Source organism: Lissotriton vulgaris, chromosome 3_1 (assembly GCF_964263255.1).
Source record: "Lissotriton vulgaris chromosome 3_1, aLisVul1.2, whole genome shotgun sequence".
In the NCBI taxonomy this organism is placed as follows: Eukaryota; Metazoa; Chordata; class Amphibia; order Caudata; family Salamandridae; genus Lissotriton; species Lissotriton vulgaris.
The window spans coordinates 39,363,873-39,382,050 of NC_141689.1; the positions used below are offsets into that span (position 1 = coordinate 39,363,873).

The 18,178-nt window shown below is 45.8% G+C and overlaps 1 protein-coding gene across 1 annotated transcript in view; it reads right to left on the reverse strand.

Annotated features, from left to right (window-relative positions):
* Positions 1-18,178, reverse strand: part of LOC147725886 (long-chain-fatty-acid--CoA ligase ACSBG2-like) — a 276,579-nt gene that overhangs the window by 82,073 nt on the left and 176,328 nt on the right. The window contains exon 10 of the mRNA XM_086960031.1: positions 8,512-8,729. Coding sequence (XP_086816157.1) covers positions 8,512-8,729 — 218 coding nt within the window. The remainder of the gene's footprint in view (positions 1-8,511; positions 8,730-18,178) is intronic.

Consider the following 18,178-nt stretch of genomic DNA (forward strand, 5'->3'; position numbering starts at 1 on the left):
GTGGACTACTGGGACCTTGACAGATTGAAGTGCCACTGTCCACCCGAGACAATATGGCTGAGGGATTAGATTTAAAAACGCTGGCAGAAGTGCTGGAGGGGTTTACAAAATCAGCTGGCTCAGTCAGCTGAGGAAAATCGAAACTTAAGAGATTAAATTAGGAGATCCCAACAGGAAACGCACCAAATTAAAGTAAAAATGGAAACACTCATAGCGAGGTCCACTCCATTGCCTAGGTTAGATGCCACGCACAGTTCTACAGCCGAAACGGCCACTCAGGTCATTCATTCAGTTGCCCCCATAGTGCCATTAGCAAATCCTGAAAGATATTGTGGGGATCCTCACAAAGCACAAATTTTCCTGACACAATGTTCGTTGCATTTTCTATGTAGATCAGTTGTATTTAAAGAGGATCAGGTTAAAGTCGCGTTCATGCCGTCGTACCTGAGTGCCGATGCCACAGCCTGGTCCATGCCATTAGTGTCTCGCAATGACCCAGCCCTCTACGATTTCCAGCTGTTTAAGAAAGAGTTCTTGAGAATTTTCGATCATCGAACTGCAAACCAAGCTACGGATAATGAGCTGTTGGACCTAAAACAGGGGAGTAGAGAACTTGTGGCTTACATAGCTCATTTCAATAAATTAATAGTGGAAACGGACTGGCCAGAAGCAAAGCATTCAGCGATTTTCTACCGAGGCCTCAGAGATGAGCTAAAGGATGCCCTTGCTCAGATATCGAAGCGACCCCAAGATATTTCTGAGCTAATCGATTTAGTACTTCAACTTGAACATCGGCTCTATGAGCGGCGTTCGGAGAAGATTTTCGGACCTACATTCCACGATTAGATCGAATTAAGTCGGAAGGTAGCAAACCAGATGCCACAATAGGTGAAGAGCCGATGCAAATAGGATCTATAAGGGGTCCTCTTACTAAGGAGGAGCGTGAAAAGAGACGCTCCAAAAACCTGTGCATGTATTGTGGAGATGCAGGTCACTTTGTAAAAGATTGTCTTAAGAAACCCAAAGGGAGTTTGAGTTTAAAAGATAGATCCCATCAGTGAAGGGAGTTGCCCTGATTGGTTCTGAAAATAAGTCGACTCAAGAACATCAACAATTGGTGAACACTTTACAATCCGAGGCACCACATTTAATTGTTTCCGTCACCGTAAAATTTGGATCTAATGATGTAAATGGTGTGTCGGTTATGATTGACTCTGGTGCAACGGGCAATTTTTGCAATCTGGAATATGCTCGCAGTATCGGGCTAAAAGCCATCAAAAAGAAACACTTGGAAATAGTCAAAGCAGTTGATGGTACTAGCCTCACTTCTGGGCCGATTACCGAGGAAACTGAGACCTTGGAATTAATTGGATTGACGGACCACCATGAATATATAAGATACAATCTAATAGACGCCCCCCAATTCCAATTGATTTTAGGACTCCCATGGTTAACCCAACACAACCCGACCATTGATTGGGAAAGACGGACCGTGCAAATGGAGTCCTCGTATTGTAAAGAGAATTGTAGAAGTCACACGGTTCCCAAGACAGCTGGATCGCCAGCCACAGAGTTAGTACGTGAAGCAGTGAAGTAGTGTGGCTCACTGGTTAGAGGCGGCAGACCCGAGAGCAGAGGACGGCCCGGGACCAGGGTTCGATTCCCGGCGCGGCAGGTTTCTGGACCAGGGTCAGCGGACTCGATAATTCTCTCGCCTCGGTGCCCACTCTGATCAGCGATCACACTCGGCAACTCTGGGCATTAGCTTGCCTCATCTTCACTAACGGCCCCACCAGACCGCCGGGGATGCCTGGTCTCACCCTGGAGATACCCACTAAGGGACCATCTCTCAGGGAAGCCATGAAGGGTTTTGCAGCGGTCGAAGCGCCTTGGGACCCTACGGGTAAGTAGTGCGCTATATAAATGCCAATACGTTTACATTTACGTCTCTCTCAAATTATTTGTGCCTTAAAAACCCAAGAAATTCCAGAGGCTTATCAGGATTTAGCGGGGGTATTTGATAAGACCAATGCGGAAAAGCTCCCTCCACATCGTGAATACGATTGCAAGATCGAATTGGAGGCTGGGGCCACCTTGCCATGTAGACGAATATACGCTATGACTGAGGCCGAAAATAATTATCTGAAGGAATACTTGGATGAATATTTGAAGATAGGATTTATCAGACCCTCTCAGTCTCCAGTGTCCTCACCCTTATTTTTCCGACCTATAAAGGATGGTTCCTTACGCACTTGCATCGATTACAGAGCTTTGAACCAGGTTACAGTTACGAATCGATATTCATTGCCATTGATTTCGCAACTGTTAGACCAGGTAAAAGGAGCAAAAGTATTCACAAAATTAGACTTGCGAGGAGCGTATCAGTTGCAGAGGGTGACGAATGGAAAACAGCATTTAGGACTAAATATGGTTTATTTAAGTACCAAGTAATGCCGTATGGTCTAAGCAACGCTCCAGCGGCTTTTCAACATCTAGTTACCAATGTTTTACGAGAATTCCTGGATCATGTAGCTGTGGTGTACATCGACAATATTTTTATATTTTTTCTGACAATCTGGAAGATCATGTGAAACATGTACATGCCATCTTACAAAAACTATTGGACCATCAACTATTTGTCAAACTAGATAAGTGTTCATTTCACGTGGATCAGGTGGAATTCTTGGGATTTGTAATATCTGCTGATGGAGTTGCCATGAATCCGTCAAAAGTCCAAGCAATACAAGACTGGTCATCCCCTAAGAATGTAAAAGAAATACAAAGTTTTCTTGGCTTCGCCAATTTTTACAGGAGATTTATTCCAAACTTTTCAGCTAAAGTGACTCTAATCACCAAGTTACTGAAAAAAGGGAAAAAAATGTGATTGGTCTAAAGAGGCTGAAGAAGCCTTTCAGCTCTTAAAAAAGACGTTCATCACGGCTCCAATCTTAATGCATCCAGATCCAGAACAAGCTTTCTTCGTGGAAACAGATGCATCAGACTATGCCACAGGTGGAATTCTGTCACAGAGGGACAAACAAACTGGTCAATTACACCCAGTGGCCTATCGATCCTGGAAGTTGTCAGAACCTGAACTGAATTACTCAATTGCCGACAAGGAGTTATTAGCAGTAAAGGAGGCTTTTCAGGACTGGCGGCACTATTTGTTGGGTGCCAGACACTGTGTGACGGTGTTCACTGATCATCGAAATTTACAATTTTTAAAATCAGTCAAAACCCTCACTCCTCGGCAGTTACGATGGTCGCTATATTTTTCAGAATTCGATTTTGTAATCACGTACAAGCCTGGTGTGAAGAATGGGAAGGCAGATGCACTTTCCAGGATGAATGCCCCTGATGAAATTCAAGCTCCATCCGAAGAGCCTATCATACCATTGAATTGAATTGTGGGAGCGGTTCATGTAAAAGAGTTCACCAGTGATATCCATGAGATGGGTAAAAACAGCCATTGGGACAACTCGGTTGGAGACGATAAAATGAAATCTGTTAAGGACGGCTTGCCTTATTTTGAAGGAAAATTGTTTCTTCCAACTGAAGAATTGCAGGAAAAGGCCATGAAAAGTTGTCATGACAATAGGATGGCTGGTCATAAAGGGTTTAAGAAAACCTTGGAGTTAATCAAAAGGCACTTTTGGTGGACAGGCATGGCGGCTCAGGTGAAACAGTATGTGTCGACTTGTGAGTTGTGCATTAAGGGAAAACCTAGTCGTCAGGCGCCTCAGGGTTTGTTCCCAATTCACCTCATCCATGGCACACTGTGTCCATGGACATGATTGTAGACCTTCCCTCTAGCCAGGGGAACACCACAGTGCTGGTGTTCGTTGATATGGTTTCCAAAATGAGTCATTTCATAGCACTGAAATCAATTCCCACAGCTTCTCAGTTAGTTCAACTGTTTAATCAACTTGTAGTGAGAGCACATGGGGTTACTCAAGTCATTATATCTGATAGGGGAACTCAATTTTTGTCCAAATTCTGGAGACAATCTGTGCTTAGTCTAGGCATTGATCCTCGACATTCTACCAGTTATCATCCTGAAACCGATGGTCAGACGGAAAGAGTCAACCAAGAACTAGAACAGTATCTGAGACTCAATTTGTTGGAGCAGGATGGTAACTGGTCGGATTCCTTATGGACGGTAGAGTTTGCTTACAACAATGCGGTTCATGATTCCACTGGATATTCCCCCTTTTATTTAAATTCGGGTAGGCATCCCAGTATGATATTTGGGAAAAGTGATGAAACAGTACCCGCAGTGTCCGATACAGTCACAGAATTGAAAGACTCATACAAGAGGGCTCAAGAAAACCTACTCAAAGCTAAGGCATCCTATAAGAAACAGGCTGACATGAAGAGACGGGTGGGAACAGTTTTTAAAGTAGGTGATCAGGTTTGGCTTTCCACCAAAAACCTAAGGCTAAAACGGAATAGGAAGATTCAGCCACGATTCATTGGTCCCTTCAAGATAGTGAAAATAATCAATCCTGTAGTAGTTAAATTGCAACTTCCAAGATCCTTAAAGATTCATCCAACGTTTCACGACACCAATGGCAATATAGGGAATATAAAGAAAAATGCTGGTTAGAATTACTAGAAGCCATAGAGAATAAAAATCTAAGGCAATTCTGGAGACTAGTAAAGTCTGTAGCGGGTACATCTGATGGAGATTTGAATTGTGTGGTGAGTGAGGCTGCATGGGAAAGGTACATAAGGGATTTGTACGGGGTAAGAACCCCTAGAGTGGAGGTGGAGTCTAACCTATGGCAAGAAATCTCGGATGACCTATTACATCAATTCAAGGAAGATTATGTTGAGCTCACAATAAGAGAACTCAAACTAACTCGCGCAGCAGGGCCGGACAATCTCCCCGCGATAATACTGAAATCTGATGTAAAATGGTGGGCAAGATTTCTAGCCAAGATGTTCCAGGTTGTCTTAAAAGAAGGGGTAATGCCACCAACCTGGAAGGGAGCCATAATTAGGCCAATCCACAAGAAAGGGAGCAAAGAGGAGCCACAAAACTACCAGCTAATCAATCTGCTAGATATAGGCGAGAAAGTGTTCTCTAAAATCGTGCTGAAACAATTGGAAGCATGGGTGGAAGAGTTTCAAATAATACCCACAGAACAGGGCGGATTTAGAGCAGGCCACTCTACAACAGATCACGGATTTGCGCTATGGGCGATGGCGATGAAGTCGACGGAACAGAACGGCAAGTTATGCTGCTGTTTCGTCGACTTCAGAGCAGCCTTTGACTCGGTGGATAGGGCCTGCCTATGGGAGTTATTAGAGAGGCTGAAGATCCCTAAGGATCTACTCACTATACTAAAAGAACTCCACAGGGAAAACTGGGGTCAAGTAATTAAGGATAAGGTGGGTTCTTTAACACCAAAAATACCCATAGCAAATGGGCTAAGACAAGGCTGTGTGTTGGCCCCACAGCTCTTTTCGATCTTCCTGTCTGACCTTCCGGCACATCTTGAGGTGGAGGGCAGTGCCAGCCCCAAAATGGATGGCAATAAAATATCCTGCCTACTGTACGCAGACGATCTGGGGATAGTAGACCAGACCGAGAGGGGCCTACAAAGGAAGCTCAATGCCTTCAATACATATTGTGCCAATAAATTATTAACAATCAATTTAGATAAAACCAAAACCCTATGCTTCGGGAAAAAGATAAGCAAATTTAAATGGTATATAGGTGATCTCAAACTGGAGACTGTCAATGAATATCGATATCTTGGTCTGTGGTTCGATAGAGTTTTAAACTGGAACTCCCACCTGGATACCCAAAAAGCGAAGGCACTCTCTTCCATATGTGGTTTAAAAAGGTTTAATGGGGCATATGGAGAGATGTCACACCGTCCTATGCTGAGAGCTTTTGAAGCAATGATACCATCCCAAGTTTTATATGGCGCTGAGATCCTTTATTTGAGCGGTAAGGGATCTTGGGACGTGATAGAGGGGAATTGCTTAAAAAAACTCTTATCCCTTCCTCAATCTTCAATGATACAAGCCATCAGGATAGAAACAGCTACAAAATCCTGGAAAATACAATCCCAGATGGCTGTGATTAGATTCTGGAAGAGATTGGAAGACCTTGAAAACCAAAAAGTAGCATATTGGTGTCGCAATGAAATATTGAGAAGCGAGCTAAAATGGGCAAAAGGCTGCAGAGACAAACTGAAAGGAATTTGCAAATCTTTGGAGATGGATTGGGACCAAGAATCGCTTCGGGTCCTTAGTAATAAAGGGGATCTGAAGCAAAGGGGGAAGGAAGTTTCTAAAGCGATTGATATAGGCTATCTAACAAATAAAAAATCAGTGGCGCATATGTTAAAAGCTTGGTCCAATGAAAATTGGTTCCCCTACCTAGATAGACTTCCAAACCGCGGGTTGAGGCAAGAGATCCTGAGGTGTCGAATTGGGATTAACCCGTGGTTAATAAACAAAGAGCTTAAAGCTAAAATGTTAGATCATGAAGGCTGTTGCAAGTGTAAGCTGAGAACCAAGGGTGACTGGCCGCATATTCTGTTGGACTGCCTGTTTCTCCTAGAGCAGAGAAAACTATGGCTGCGCCCGGTTTTCTTAAAATATGGAATAAAAACAAGGATGCAGGCAGCCAGCCTCCTAACAGAAATACCCTTCATTGATATTGTAATTGCCCTAGGGAAATACTTAAAGGTGGCCCAGAGTGCATTGAGACCCAAAGAAAAATGTAGTACTGTATAAATTTTTATCGACTGAAATTTGCACGACGTTAAGAAACATGAATAGGTTTTAAACTTTTATATCAAGTTTTTATCTATCATAATTTTTAATTGGTGTTTAGTGTTTTATAAGTGGAATTTGTACCTTTGGAAATGAAATATAGAACTGTTTTTAAAAGAATATCACTCTAAAATAAGTATAGGTATTTATTGTATACACCCCTCATTGTGTTATGCTCACTGTTTTGTTTAAAGACTACGGTCATAATAAACATACATTTTGACTTGACTTGACACCAATGGCATCAATTGGCGACATCTCAATCCTCTCTGGCCAATCCACTTGATTTCCACATTTGATAAATCAAGGTTGTGAAAATTTCTGCTAGCTGCATACCTTTGAGCCCAGTGGATGTAAATATATTTTGGCATAGGGCAGCACCCCAATTTTTCCTGCTTTGCTACCCTACGTCAAACAAAAAAGGCAGGAATGTAGCATATCGATGAGATAAATGCATTCCTGTCCTGTTCCACAGAGATGGCATACAACCCCAATGTAGGCACCCTTGCACCATGATGTAAGGGTGTCTGCGCTGAAATCAGTTGGGGGAGGGGACACCTTCCCTCACACAAACAACCCTAATGCCACCCCTGGGGATGCATAGGCTTCTGACTCATTCCCTGGTTTTAAGCTTGTTATAAATATGAAAATGTGTCAAATGCCATGTTTGTTATGTGGGAATAACCACCACAATGCCCATGGCACGCCTCCCCATCCCAGTGTGAGGCAATGCAGCCACTTGCGCTATGTTGGCTCACACCATATTTACGAGGCCAAGTAAAACAATTTAGGGTGGTTTTACGTGGCTCTTAGATAAGGGTAAGCCCAGTACACCTCCGGAATGCCATTAAACAGGATGTCCTGGTGGGGCTCTGGGCTTTTAAATAAGCCCTTTAATCTGTAGGTTTTTCACGCATTTGAAACTTAAATACCTGTTGCATTCTTAAGTTGTTAGGCGCATTCATCTTTCTATCAGACAGCACTCACAATTCCAGGACACCCACAGCTTTGAGGCAAATAAGTATTTTGAAATTTCTCTGCAACTTGCCCTCCAGCGATACCTCAATGAATGAATGATTCTATACTCACGGCGGGTTATTTATGAGCCCTTGAGTCACTTTTTCGCAACCGGTGCGTCACTTTTTGGGATGCACCAGCTGCATAAAAAGTGTGCCATCTAGGTAGATGCGTCACTTTGTAAAGCCCTGCGCCACATTTTACCTGCGCCAGGTATATTGTAGTCACGGGTGCGTTCCGGCTCAAGAAAGCCTCGTAGAAGTGACGCAGTGAAATCTGTAAGATTTCACTGCGCCACTTCTAGGACGCAAATGCGTCAATATCTGACGCCTGCCTCACAACAGGCGAAAGACTGATGCAGGTACATTTAAATGGGACTTGCCCATTTGAAATGACCCATTGCTGGAGTTGCGTCACTTTTGTGACACACACCAGTAATGCGTAATTTTTGCGCCTACAGATACGTCAGACGTGTCATACTGTAAATATGATGCATCATTGGGATCGGAAGGAGGGCGCAGTGAAAAGTGACGCACGGCTGTTTTCACTCAGTGATCCGTCACTTCTCATAATTGAGGCCCTTTGAATTCATACCTGATAGAAAGAATAGTGGCAAAAATCTCCATTAGGGAGCATTAATCTGCCACTGTGCATTTTTTTACTCCATGATACAAGTCAATAATTGAAGCATTCAGCAATCACCTTTGATTCTGCCAGTGAGGTAGAGAAAGCCATCCTGGTCCAGCTTGCCAATGTCACCAGTGTGCAGCCATCCTTCCTCATCCAAAGCCTTCTGTGATTTTCCAACCATGTTCAAGTAGCCCATGAAGATGTGTCTTCCCCTGATGCATAATTCCCCATTGCCATTTTCATCTGGCATATGGATCCGGGTCTGGCATCCTGGGACAGTCTTACCGCAGCTGTGGGCACATAATACAGAAATATGATTGGGATAGATTTAGGTATCTATTTTGAGAGTTTTATATTGTGATAACATGACCTGAGGGTATCAGAGCACTTTGCAGTTTATAACAATTTTCCACCAATATTTGTGGTTGCATGGTCTGGGAAGTTACCAACCACGTTATGTACATGTTACAGGCTAAATATATACATACCTCCATTATACTGTTATCCACCAATATTGGTGATTACATAGTCCAAAATGTTCCCTGCCATGACTATCATTGTTACATGTATTGGCCTTGTGGGTATACGTCTAGTAGTTCAGACATTTGTACAGGCAATGTGGGATTGTTAGGCTGGGAGAGAACTTGCCTAGTTACATACATAGAGCCATCAGTCGTTAATGATAATTAACTTGTAGGGGTGTGTGAATTTTGTGTAATTTGTTTTTGTGTATTTAATCTCAAATTCAGGATAATTATTTGAAATTGAGTAATTACCACAATATATTTGTGTGAAATGCATCTTTGTTTCAATTTCTGATGTGCGAACACATTTTTCACACAAAATATTACATAAAACACAACTGTTGCAAACAATAGCTGCTTGCATCCAAGCTCTTCGCGTTGATCCCACGCTCCGGCCCCAAAATTTAGCTGTGAACAGTGGCATAGGTAAGAGATGTGATGTAGTGATGTAGTGGCTTCATTCCCAAAATTATGCAGTTTACGCCGGCGTAATTTTCCCATTTGGTAATCTGGTCTTGTCAACTAAGTTGGTTATCTATTAATACGGAGTATTGTTATCTTTTTCATTAGCGCTCGCCTCCTACTTGCCTATTCTGCATTATATTTTTTTCCACCTCCTTCTCCTTGTGGATACTTGAGCACCTACCACCTTCTCCTCACTTGACTCTTAAATGCTTCAGTACCCCCCTCCTTCTCCTCACTTGAATCTTATATGCTTGTTTCCCCACCTCCTTCTCCTCAATGGACTTGTGGATGCTTGAGCGCCTACCACCTTCTCCTCACTTGACTCTTAGATGCTTGAGCACCCGCCTCCTTGTCTTCACTTGACTCTTTGATGCTTCAGCACCGTCCTCCTTCTCCTCACTTGACTCTTACATGCTTCAGTACCCCCCTCCTTCTCCTCACTTGAATCTTATATGCTTGTTTCTCACCTCCTTCTCCTCAATGGGCTTGTTGATGCTTGAGCGCCTACCACCTTCTCCTCACTTGACTCTTAGATGCTTGAGCACCCGCCTCCTTCTCTTCACTTGACTCTTACATGCTTCAGCACTGTCCTCCTTCTCCTCACTTGACTCTTACATGCTTCAGTACCCCCCTCCTTCTCCTCACTTGAATCTTATATGCTTGTTTCCCACCTCCTTCTCCTCAATGGGCTTGTGGATGCTTGAGCGCCTACCACCTTCTCCTCACTTGACTCTTAGTTGCTTGAGCACCCCCCTCCTTCTCTTCACTTGAATCTTATATGCTTGTTTCCCACCTCCTTCTCCTCAATGGGCTTGTGGATGCTTGAGCGCCTACCACCTTCTCCTCACTTGACTCTTAGATGCTTGAGCACCCCCCTCCTTCTCCTCACTTGAATCTTATATGCTTGTTTCTCACCTCCTTCTCCTCAATGGGCTTGTTGATGCTTGAGCGCCTACCACCTTCTCCTCACTTGACTCTTAGATGCTTGAGCACCCGCCTACTTCTCTTCACTTGACTCTTAAATGCTTCAGCACTGTCCTCCTTCTCCTCACTTGACTCTTACATGCTTCAGTACCCCCCTCCTTCTCCTCACTTGAATCTTATATGCTTGTTTCCCACCTCCTTCTCCTCAATGGGCTTGTGGATGCTTGAGCGCCTACCACCTTCTCCTCACTTGACTCTTAGATGCTTGAGCACCCGCCTCCTTCTCTTCACTTGACTCTTAGATGCTTCAGCACCGTCCTCCTTCTCCTCACTTGACTCTTACATGCTTCAGCACCCACCTCCTTCTCCTCACTGAGCTTGGATACGTGAGCGCCTACCACTTTCTCTTCACTTGATTCTTAAATGCTTGTTTCCCACCTCCTTCTCCTCACTGGGCTTGTGGATACCTGAGCGCCTACCACCTTCTCCTCACTTGACTCTAAAATGCTTCAGCACTTGCCTCCTTCTTCTCACTTGAATTTTATATGTTTGTTTCCCACCTCCTTCTCCTCACTGGACTTGTGGATACTTGAGCGCCTACCACCTTCTCTTCACTTGACTCTTAGATGCTTTTTTCCCACTTCCTTCTCTTCATTTGACTCTTAGATGCTTTTTTTACCCACTTCCTTCTCTTCACTTGACTCTTAGATGCTTTTTCTCTCACCTCCTTTTCTTCACCTGACTCTTACATGCTTCAGCACCCACCTCCTTCTCTTGCGCAAATGAATTGATCTGTGGTACCTGCCAGCACAGGGCATGCTGGGACATGGGATCTGCTGGCTCTTTAAAGTGACATAGTTGAATTTTCACTCTTGATGCAGCCTATCTTGCTCCTTAGCCTGAATTTATTACCTAGTTTCCTTCTATGTATGACATTTTGGGCAGTGTTAGGGTACTGTGCTGTAAAAGCCTTGTATTTGAAGGTGGTAGGAATTCTGCAAATACCAGGCTGATCCAATTATTCGGAGTTTATTGTTCTACATTTGAAATGTCAGTGTTCACAACTTAGGTGGTTTTTGATAATAGTGAAATCGTTAGTTAAATTTCACGCTAAATCCCAGGTTGAAGAAAACGGTGGACTAAGGAGTGGTGCTGCTCCATTAGTTCTATCTATTTCTACAGCCCTCCCTGAGCCTTCATCTTGTCAAAAAACGCCCGCCTTGGCTAAGGCTCCCCAATCTCAACAACCCAACGCTGGAACCATACCCCCTCCATCTACTACTACTCTTGAGTCTAGTTTGGCCCGTCCGATGAACAAATCTAGCACCCAGGCACCCAAGGCACTTAAGGCCAAATTTGCCGCAAATCCCAAGCCTATTGCCCCTAACACTAAGGTAACTGGAGATACAGTAACTGCAAGTAAGGGTGTTACAACCCCATCTCCTCTCACTCCTGTTATACAAGCTGTGACCAAATCTCCAGCAAAAATCACAGTAAAATCTCCGGTCAAAGATAGGGTAAAACGGCGCACGCCAAATGCTAGCCTTCCCCCTGGCTGTAAGCCATATGTGGTTATTCTAACAGGGGTACCCTAGCTTGAAGAGGGTTCTTGTGAGTCCTATTCTGAACTCAGACACAAGACTCTCTCCTGGCTAAAAGCTAATAGACCCCTCCCAGGGCACATAGATGGTAGAATAGCCTTCGTCCGACGCGTGAGTTGGATTGGTAACAGACGCAAGGCTATTACTGGGGACTGCGTTTTGATTAATTTCAATGACCCCAGAGCAGCAGGCATGATTTGTAGCCAACAGTCGCATTACAACTTTTGCGACATACAAACTAGGGATTTGGGGTATTTCTATCGCCCCCCCCCATTAATGGGGCTCAATAAACCTTGCCAAGATGGGGGTAGAGGAGTATGGTTCCCCCATTATCCAATCTTGGACCCCAGAGCAAGGGTACGGACTCCTACCCAACCAGCCACTCCACAGGGTTGGGGCTGGTGACTTAATAACTCAGTGGTAAACAATGTCTCCCCCCCTAGGGTTAATACAATTTGTATAGTAGGGGAGGTACCCTTGACCAATAATGTTGTGCACCATCCCCCGCCTACCCCAATTCTACCTATTATTTTAGGTGACGGGTCAAATAATCTTGAACTCGTGGCCGGACTTCAAACTCCGGGTCCACTGGGTGGGAATAGCGGTTGTAATGAGTCCCAGCACTATGTACCTCTGAAAATCATCAGTTGGAATGTGGCAGGCTTAAGCAGCAAGCAAGATGTCCCAGACTGGGTGGCGCTCGTTGAACCCCACTCAGTTTGTGCATTCCAAGAGACGTGGTGCGTAGAACCAAGGCACCGAGTAGGTTATGCCACCTTTTTTGTCCCGGCTGAAATCCCAGCCTCGGGAAGAGGTCGTCCCTACGGAGGTCTCTTGGTTTGGGTAAACATCACTCTGGGATGGAGGGTTCACCAACACCCCCAAAAATCTCCAGATTTGATGCACCTCACTGTAACTTGTCCCAGGAGTGCGGAAAAACTGGAGATTATCAACATCTATACAAGAGGGGCCTCCGGGAGAGCCTTGTCACCAACGCTCTTGGACCTGGAGGCAGCCCTGGGTGAGTGTAGTAGCAATTCCCTAATTTTGGTTATGGGGGACTTCAATTGTACCTTCGAGCCTTTGCTGCCCGATGAATCCCTGGATTTATATGATGAAGATTCTAGGAGAGGTGTCCCGTCACTTGATCTTCCCATCATAAATAGTTGGACCCCCAGAATCATCCAGCTAAATTCCCTCACTCTAGAGCACGGCCTAAGGGCAGCCAATGGGAGGACACCATCAGATTTAGCGGGGGCTCATACATATAATAGGGTTGGCCACTCTTCCCGGATTGATTACATCCTTCTAAACTTTTCTTTGTGGGGACATATGAAGGATATGATTGTTCTACCCTCCCTGGAAAGTGACCATAATGCTCTTTCCTTGACCCTATCAATCTGGTGGAAAGAGATAATACCAGGAAGCGGAAATCATGATGCACTAGTGACAGGGCCATTGGGAGGGGTGGTTCCATCAAACTGCTTAAGACGTCTGAAATGGGACAAAGTGGCAATAGATGAGGAGAAAATGGCATGTATCAGAGCTGTTACCTCTTCAGCCTGTGCCATTTTAAAAAGCCATCCTATCTGCCCAAATCAGATTACAGCATTGTTCTGCGAGGTCTCGCTGTCAATTGGAGACCTTTTTAAGGCCAAAATTAAAAAAGGAAACCCAAATCGTGACAATCGGCAGGGCAAGCCAGGATGGTACTCGAAGGAGTGTCGTGCCATGAAGAGAGCCCTGATACTGGCTGTGAAAAGTGGAGACGCCACCCTAATAGCCACCAAACGGAAGGATTATAAAACGGAGCTCAAAACGGCAAAAAGAGACTGGGAAGACAAGTTCTGGCAGGATCTCCGAACTGCTAGCGTTGAAAAAAACGCAAAAGGATTTTGGGACTTAGTACACAAGAAAAACAGACCCCTCGATACAGTCATCACCTGCAACATAACCGAGGACCTATGGTATACACATTTCTCGAAATTGTATACGGCAACCGCAGTTGAAGCGTTGGATTCCGTGTTACCACAACCCCCTCGAGAGGTGGAGAGTCCCGAGGAAAATCTGTTCACTAAGAAAGAAGCGGAAGGTGCAATAAAATCTCTTGTCCCGCGCAAGGCGGCTGGCCCCGATGGTCTTCCGGGTGACCTGCTCCGTGTTGACCTAGATGATTGGAGTACGATGATTTCATCTGTTTTGAACGCTGCCATGGCGGGTGCACCTCTGCCTGCCTCCTGGATGGCTGCCGAAGTGGTCCCCCTGCACAAAAAAGGCTCGAGAGAAGATCCAGGGAATTACAGGCCGATCAGCCTGATAGACTGTTCGCAAAAAGTAGCAGGCAAGGTTCTCCTATTTAGAATACAGCAATGGGCAGATGAGAACAGGATCCTTTCGGATCTCCAGGCAGGGTTCCGTGCTGGCACCGGAACAATTGTACAATCGTTAAGGCTTCTTATGATTTACTGGAAGGTCGTTACTATTGGGAAGGGCACATTATATCTTGCTTTTATCGACCTCCGGACGGCCTTCGATTTGGTCCCCAGAAATAACTTATGGAAGGTCCTCAGTGATCTTGGCCTGCCACCTTACCTGCTCCACTTGGTCATGAAGTTTCATGAAAACAACTATGCCCAAATCCGCTGGGGTCCCAATGGCCAAAAGACCCGAAGAATAGCAGTGAACAGAGGAGTGCGGCAAGGGTGTGTTCTTGCCCCAACACTCTTTTCGCTCTACGTTAATGGGGTGGTGGACCACTTGTCAAGGATTCCAGCGGATGCCCCTCGCCTGGCAGGTCGTTCTATTCCCACCCTGCTTTTTGCGGATGATACTTTGCTTCTGTCAAAATCGCCAATGGGCCTGCAACAGCTTCTTTCAGGCTTTGACGATTTTTGTAAAAAAAGAGGACTCTGCATAAATACAGATAAAACAAAGTACCTTATTTTGAACCCTCCGCAAAAACTTGGCCCACCGCCAACATTGGGCTCTGTGGCATTGGACAGGACTAAAACCTTCGATTATCTGGGCATCAGGTTGGTGGATTCCATGAAATGGGACCAGCATTTGTTCAAAATGTTGTTGAACCTAAAAAGAGTAACTGGGACCCTGCTAAAAGAGCAGAGAGCAGCCTCAACTAAACCCATAGCCGCAGTTTTGGACATCTACGCGGCTAGAGGAGTAAGCGCCGCATTGTACGGGGCGGAACTATGGGGAATGTCGAACTTGAAAGATCTTACTCGAGCTGAGAACACCTTCTTGAGAAGCCTGATGTCCCTTGGCCCTTCTGTCCCCATCCTGCCTTTGCAATTGGACATGGGCCGCCGGGCTATTGAAGATCTAGCGAAGTTACGCCCTTTGCTTCTGTGGGCCCGCATCTGGAGAGTCCCTGAACTCTCAAGTTATGCGGATGGTCTACGGGAGATATTAAGATCGACAGGGTGGGCGAAAATAAAGTGGCTAACGGATATCAAAGCTTTACTTACCAATCTGGGGCTGGAAGAAGCATGGTACCAACAGTCAGCCCCGCCCAAAACAACAATAAAACAGCTTTATTGGAACTGGGTGTCAAATAGAAGGAATTCCTCCTCCTCGATATGCAAGTCGACCAGAAAGTTCATGGAGTCCAAAGATACCCCCTTTAGAGAACTGTATCTGGACATTATCTCAGCCCCTTGGGAAAGGTCCCTGTACTTCAAATTCAGAATTGGTCTTCTCCCCGTAATGGATCTTACTAGCCATTGGAAAATTCCATACCAGACTGCTCCGTGGTGTCCCTTTTGCCCACAACGCCAAGAATCCGTCCCTCACTTTTTATTTGAGTGTCCTGCATATAAAATCCCACGGTCAAAATGGCTAAAACCCATGTGTCGCACACTGGGTACTAGGCAGTGTAACGTGGCCTTAAGGATTCTTCTTTCGGACACTCGTACTTTTTATGCATGTGCCACCTCGAAGTACCTTGGGTGGGCATGGCGAATCCGGTCAAAAAGACTTAGGCTAATTGTTTAATTACATTTTATACCATGGATTGTTTTAAACTATATGCTTTTTGTTAGGAATTTATAGATTCATTTATAGTAAAAACTTACGGTTTTTTAAAAATGTACTGAAACGAATTTTAATTGTATGTATGCTTTTTAAGATATTGTTATATGTCGAAATAAAGCCTTTTTGACTTGACTTGACTTGATAATAGTGCAATAAGAGTGTTCTGCAATCCCAAATGGAGTTGGAGATGCATCATTTAGTGCTGGTGGCCTCATCAGAGATAGCTAAGTTGCAAAGCTAGGATTACAAGCGAGTAGCCTTTGCTTAGTCTTGGCTAAGTACCAATGCATGTCAATCAATCAATCAATCAATTAGAGTACTTGTAAAGCGTGCTACTTACCCGTGAGGGTCTCAAGGTGCTATGGGGAGGGGGGGGGGGGGTTCTGCTACTGCTCGAAAAGCCAAGTCTTGAGAAGTCTTCTGAAGGCGAGTAGGTCTTGGGTCTGCGATATTTGGGTAGGGAGGGTGTTCCAGGTTTTGGCGGCACTGTAGGAGAAGGATCTGCCACCGGAGGTCGTTGGATGCGGGGGACAGCAGCGAGGGCGAGGCTGGCGGAGCGGAGCTGGCAGGTGGGGGTGTAGAAGCTGAGTCTGCTGTTCAGGTAGGCTGGTCCGGCGTTGTGGAGTCCTTTGTGTGCATGGGTGGGGAGCTTGAAGGTGATCCTCTTGTCGACGGGGAGCCAGTGTAGGTCTCTAAGTGGGGAGTGATATGGCTGCGGCAGGGGACGTTGACGATCAGTTGGGCAGAGGCGTTTTGGATGCGTTGTAGTTGTCTTAGGTGTTTGGCTGAGATTCCTGCGTAGAGTGCGTTGCCGTAGTCTAGTCTTGTGCTGACGAGGGCCTGTGTCACCGTTCTTCTTGTTTTAGTCGGGATCCACTTGTAGATCCTGCGGAGGATGTTGTAACAGGAGGAGGAGACGGCGTTGACCTGCTTAGACATGGAGAGGGAGGAGTCGAGGATGAATCCTAGGTTGCGTGCATGGTCAGTGGGTGTTGGTGCTGTTCCCAGTGTGGTCGGCCACCAGGAGTCATTCCAGGCTGAGGGGGTGGGTCCGAAGATGAGGACCTCCGTCTTGTCCGAGTTCAGGTTCAGACGGCTGCTCCTCATCCAGTCGGTGACGACCTTCATTCACTCGTGGAGGTTGGTTTTGGAGGTTTGTGGGTCCTTGGTGAGAGAGAGGATGAGCTGGGTGTCGTCGGCATAGGAGATGATGTTGAGGTTGTGATGGCGGGCCACTTGTGCGAGGGGGGCCATGTGGATGTTGAACAGCGTCGGGCTGAGAGATGAAACCTGGGGGACGCCGCAGATGATGTCGGTGGCTTCGGATTGGAAGGGTGGGAGGCGGACGCTCTGGGTTCTGCCGGAGAGGAAGGACGTGGTCCAGTCAAGGGCCTTCTCCAGGATTCCGGCTTCTAGGAGGCGTGTCTTTAGAGTGCAATGGCAGACTGTGTCGAAGATGGCTGACAGGTCCAGGAGGATGAGGGCTGATGTTTCGCCGTTGTCTAGTTGGCGCCTGATGTCGTCTATGGCAGCGATGAGGGCTGTTTCGGTGCTGTGGTTTCGTCTGAATCCGGACTGAGACGGATCCAAGATGTTGTTGTCTTCCAGGTGGCGGGCCAATTGCATGTTGACTATTTTCTCGATGACCTTTGCCAGGAAGGGGAACAGGGAGATGGGCCAGAAGTTCTTGAGGTCCTTGGGGTCCGCCTTGGGCTTCTTGAGGAGGGCGTTGATTACGTCGTGTTTCCAGCTGTCGGGAATGTCGCTGTTTCGAAGGAGATGTTGATGACCTTCCGTAGTTGGGGTGCGATGGCTGCGTCTGCTTTGTTGAATACGTGGTGTTGGCACGGGTCTGACAGAGATCCTGAATGGATGAAGTTCATGACCTTGCATGTCTCGTCGTCATTGACTTTCGACCAGGAAGTCAGGCGGTTGGCGCTGGTAGTGTTCACTGGCGAGGTGGAGTCTGGCTTAGTCAGGGTGGTCGTGGTGTTGAAGCTGTCGTGGATGTCAGCGATCTGGCGTAGAAGAAGATGGCTAGTGAGTCGCACAGTTCTTGTGAGGGGGGGATGTCGTTGGCGTTGGCGCTGAGGTTGGAGAGTTCCTTTACGATGCTGAAGAGCTCCTTGCTGTTGTGTTCATTGTTATCCAAGTGGTCTTTAAAGGAGGATCTCGTTT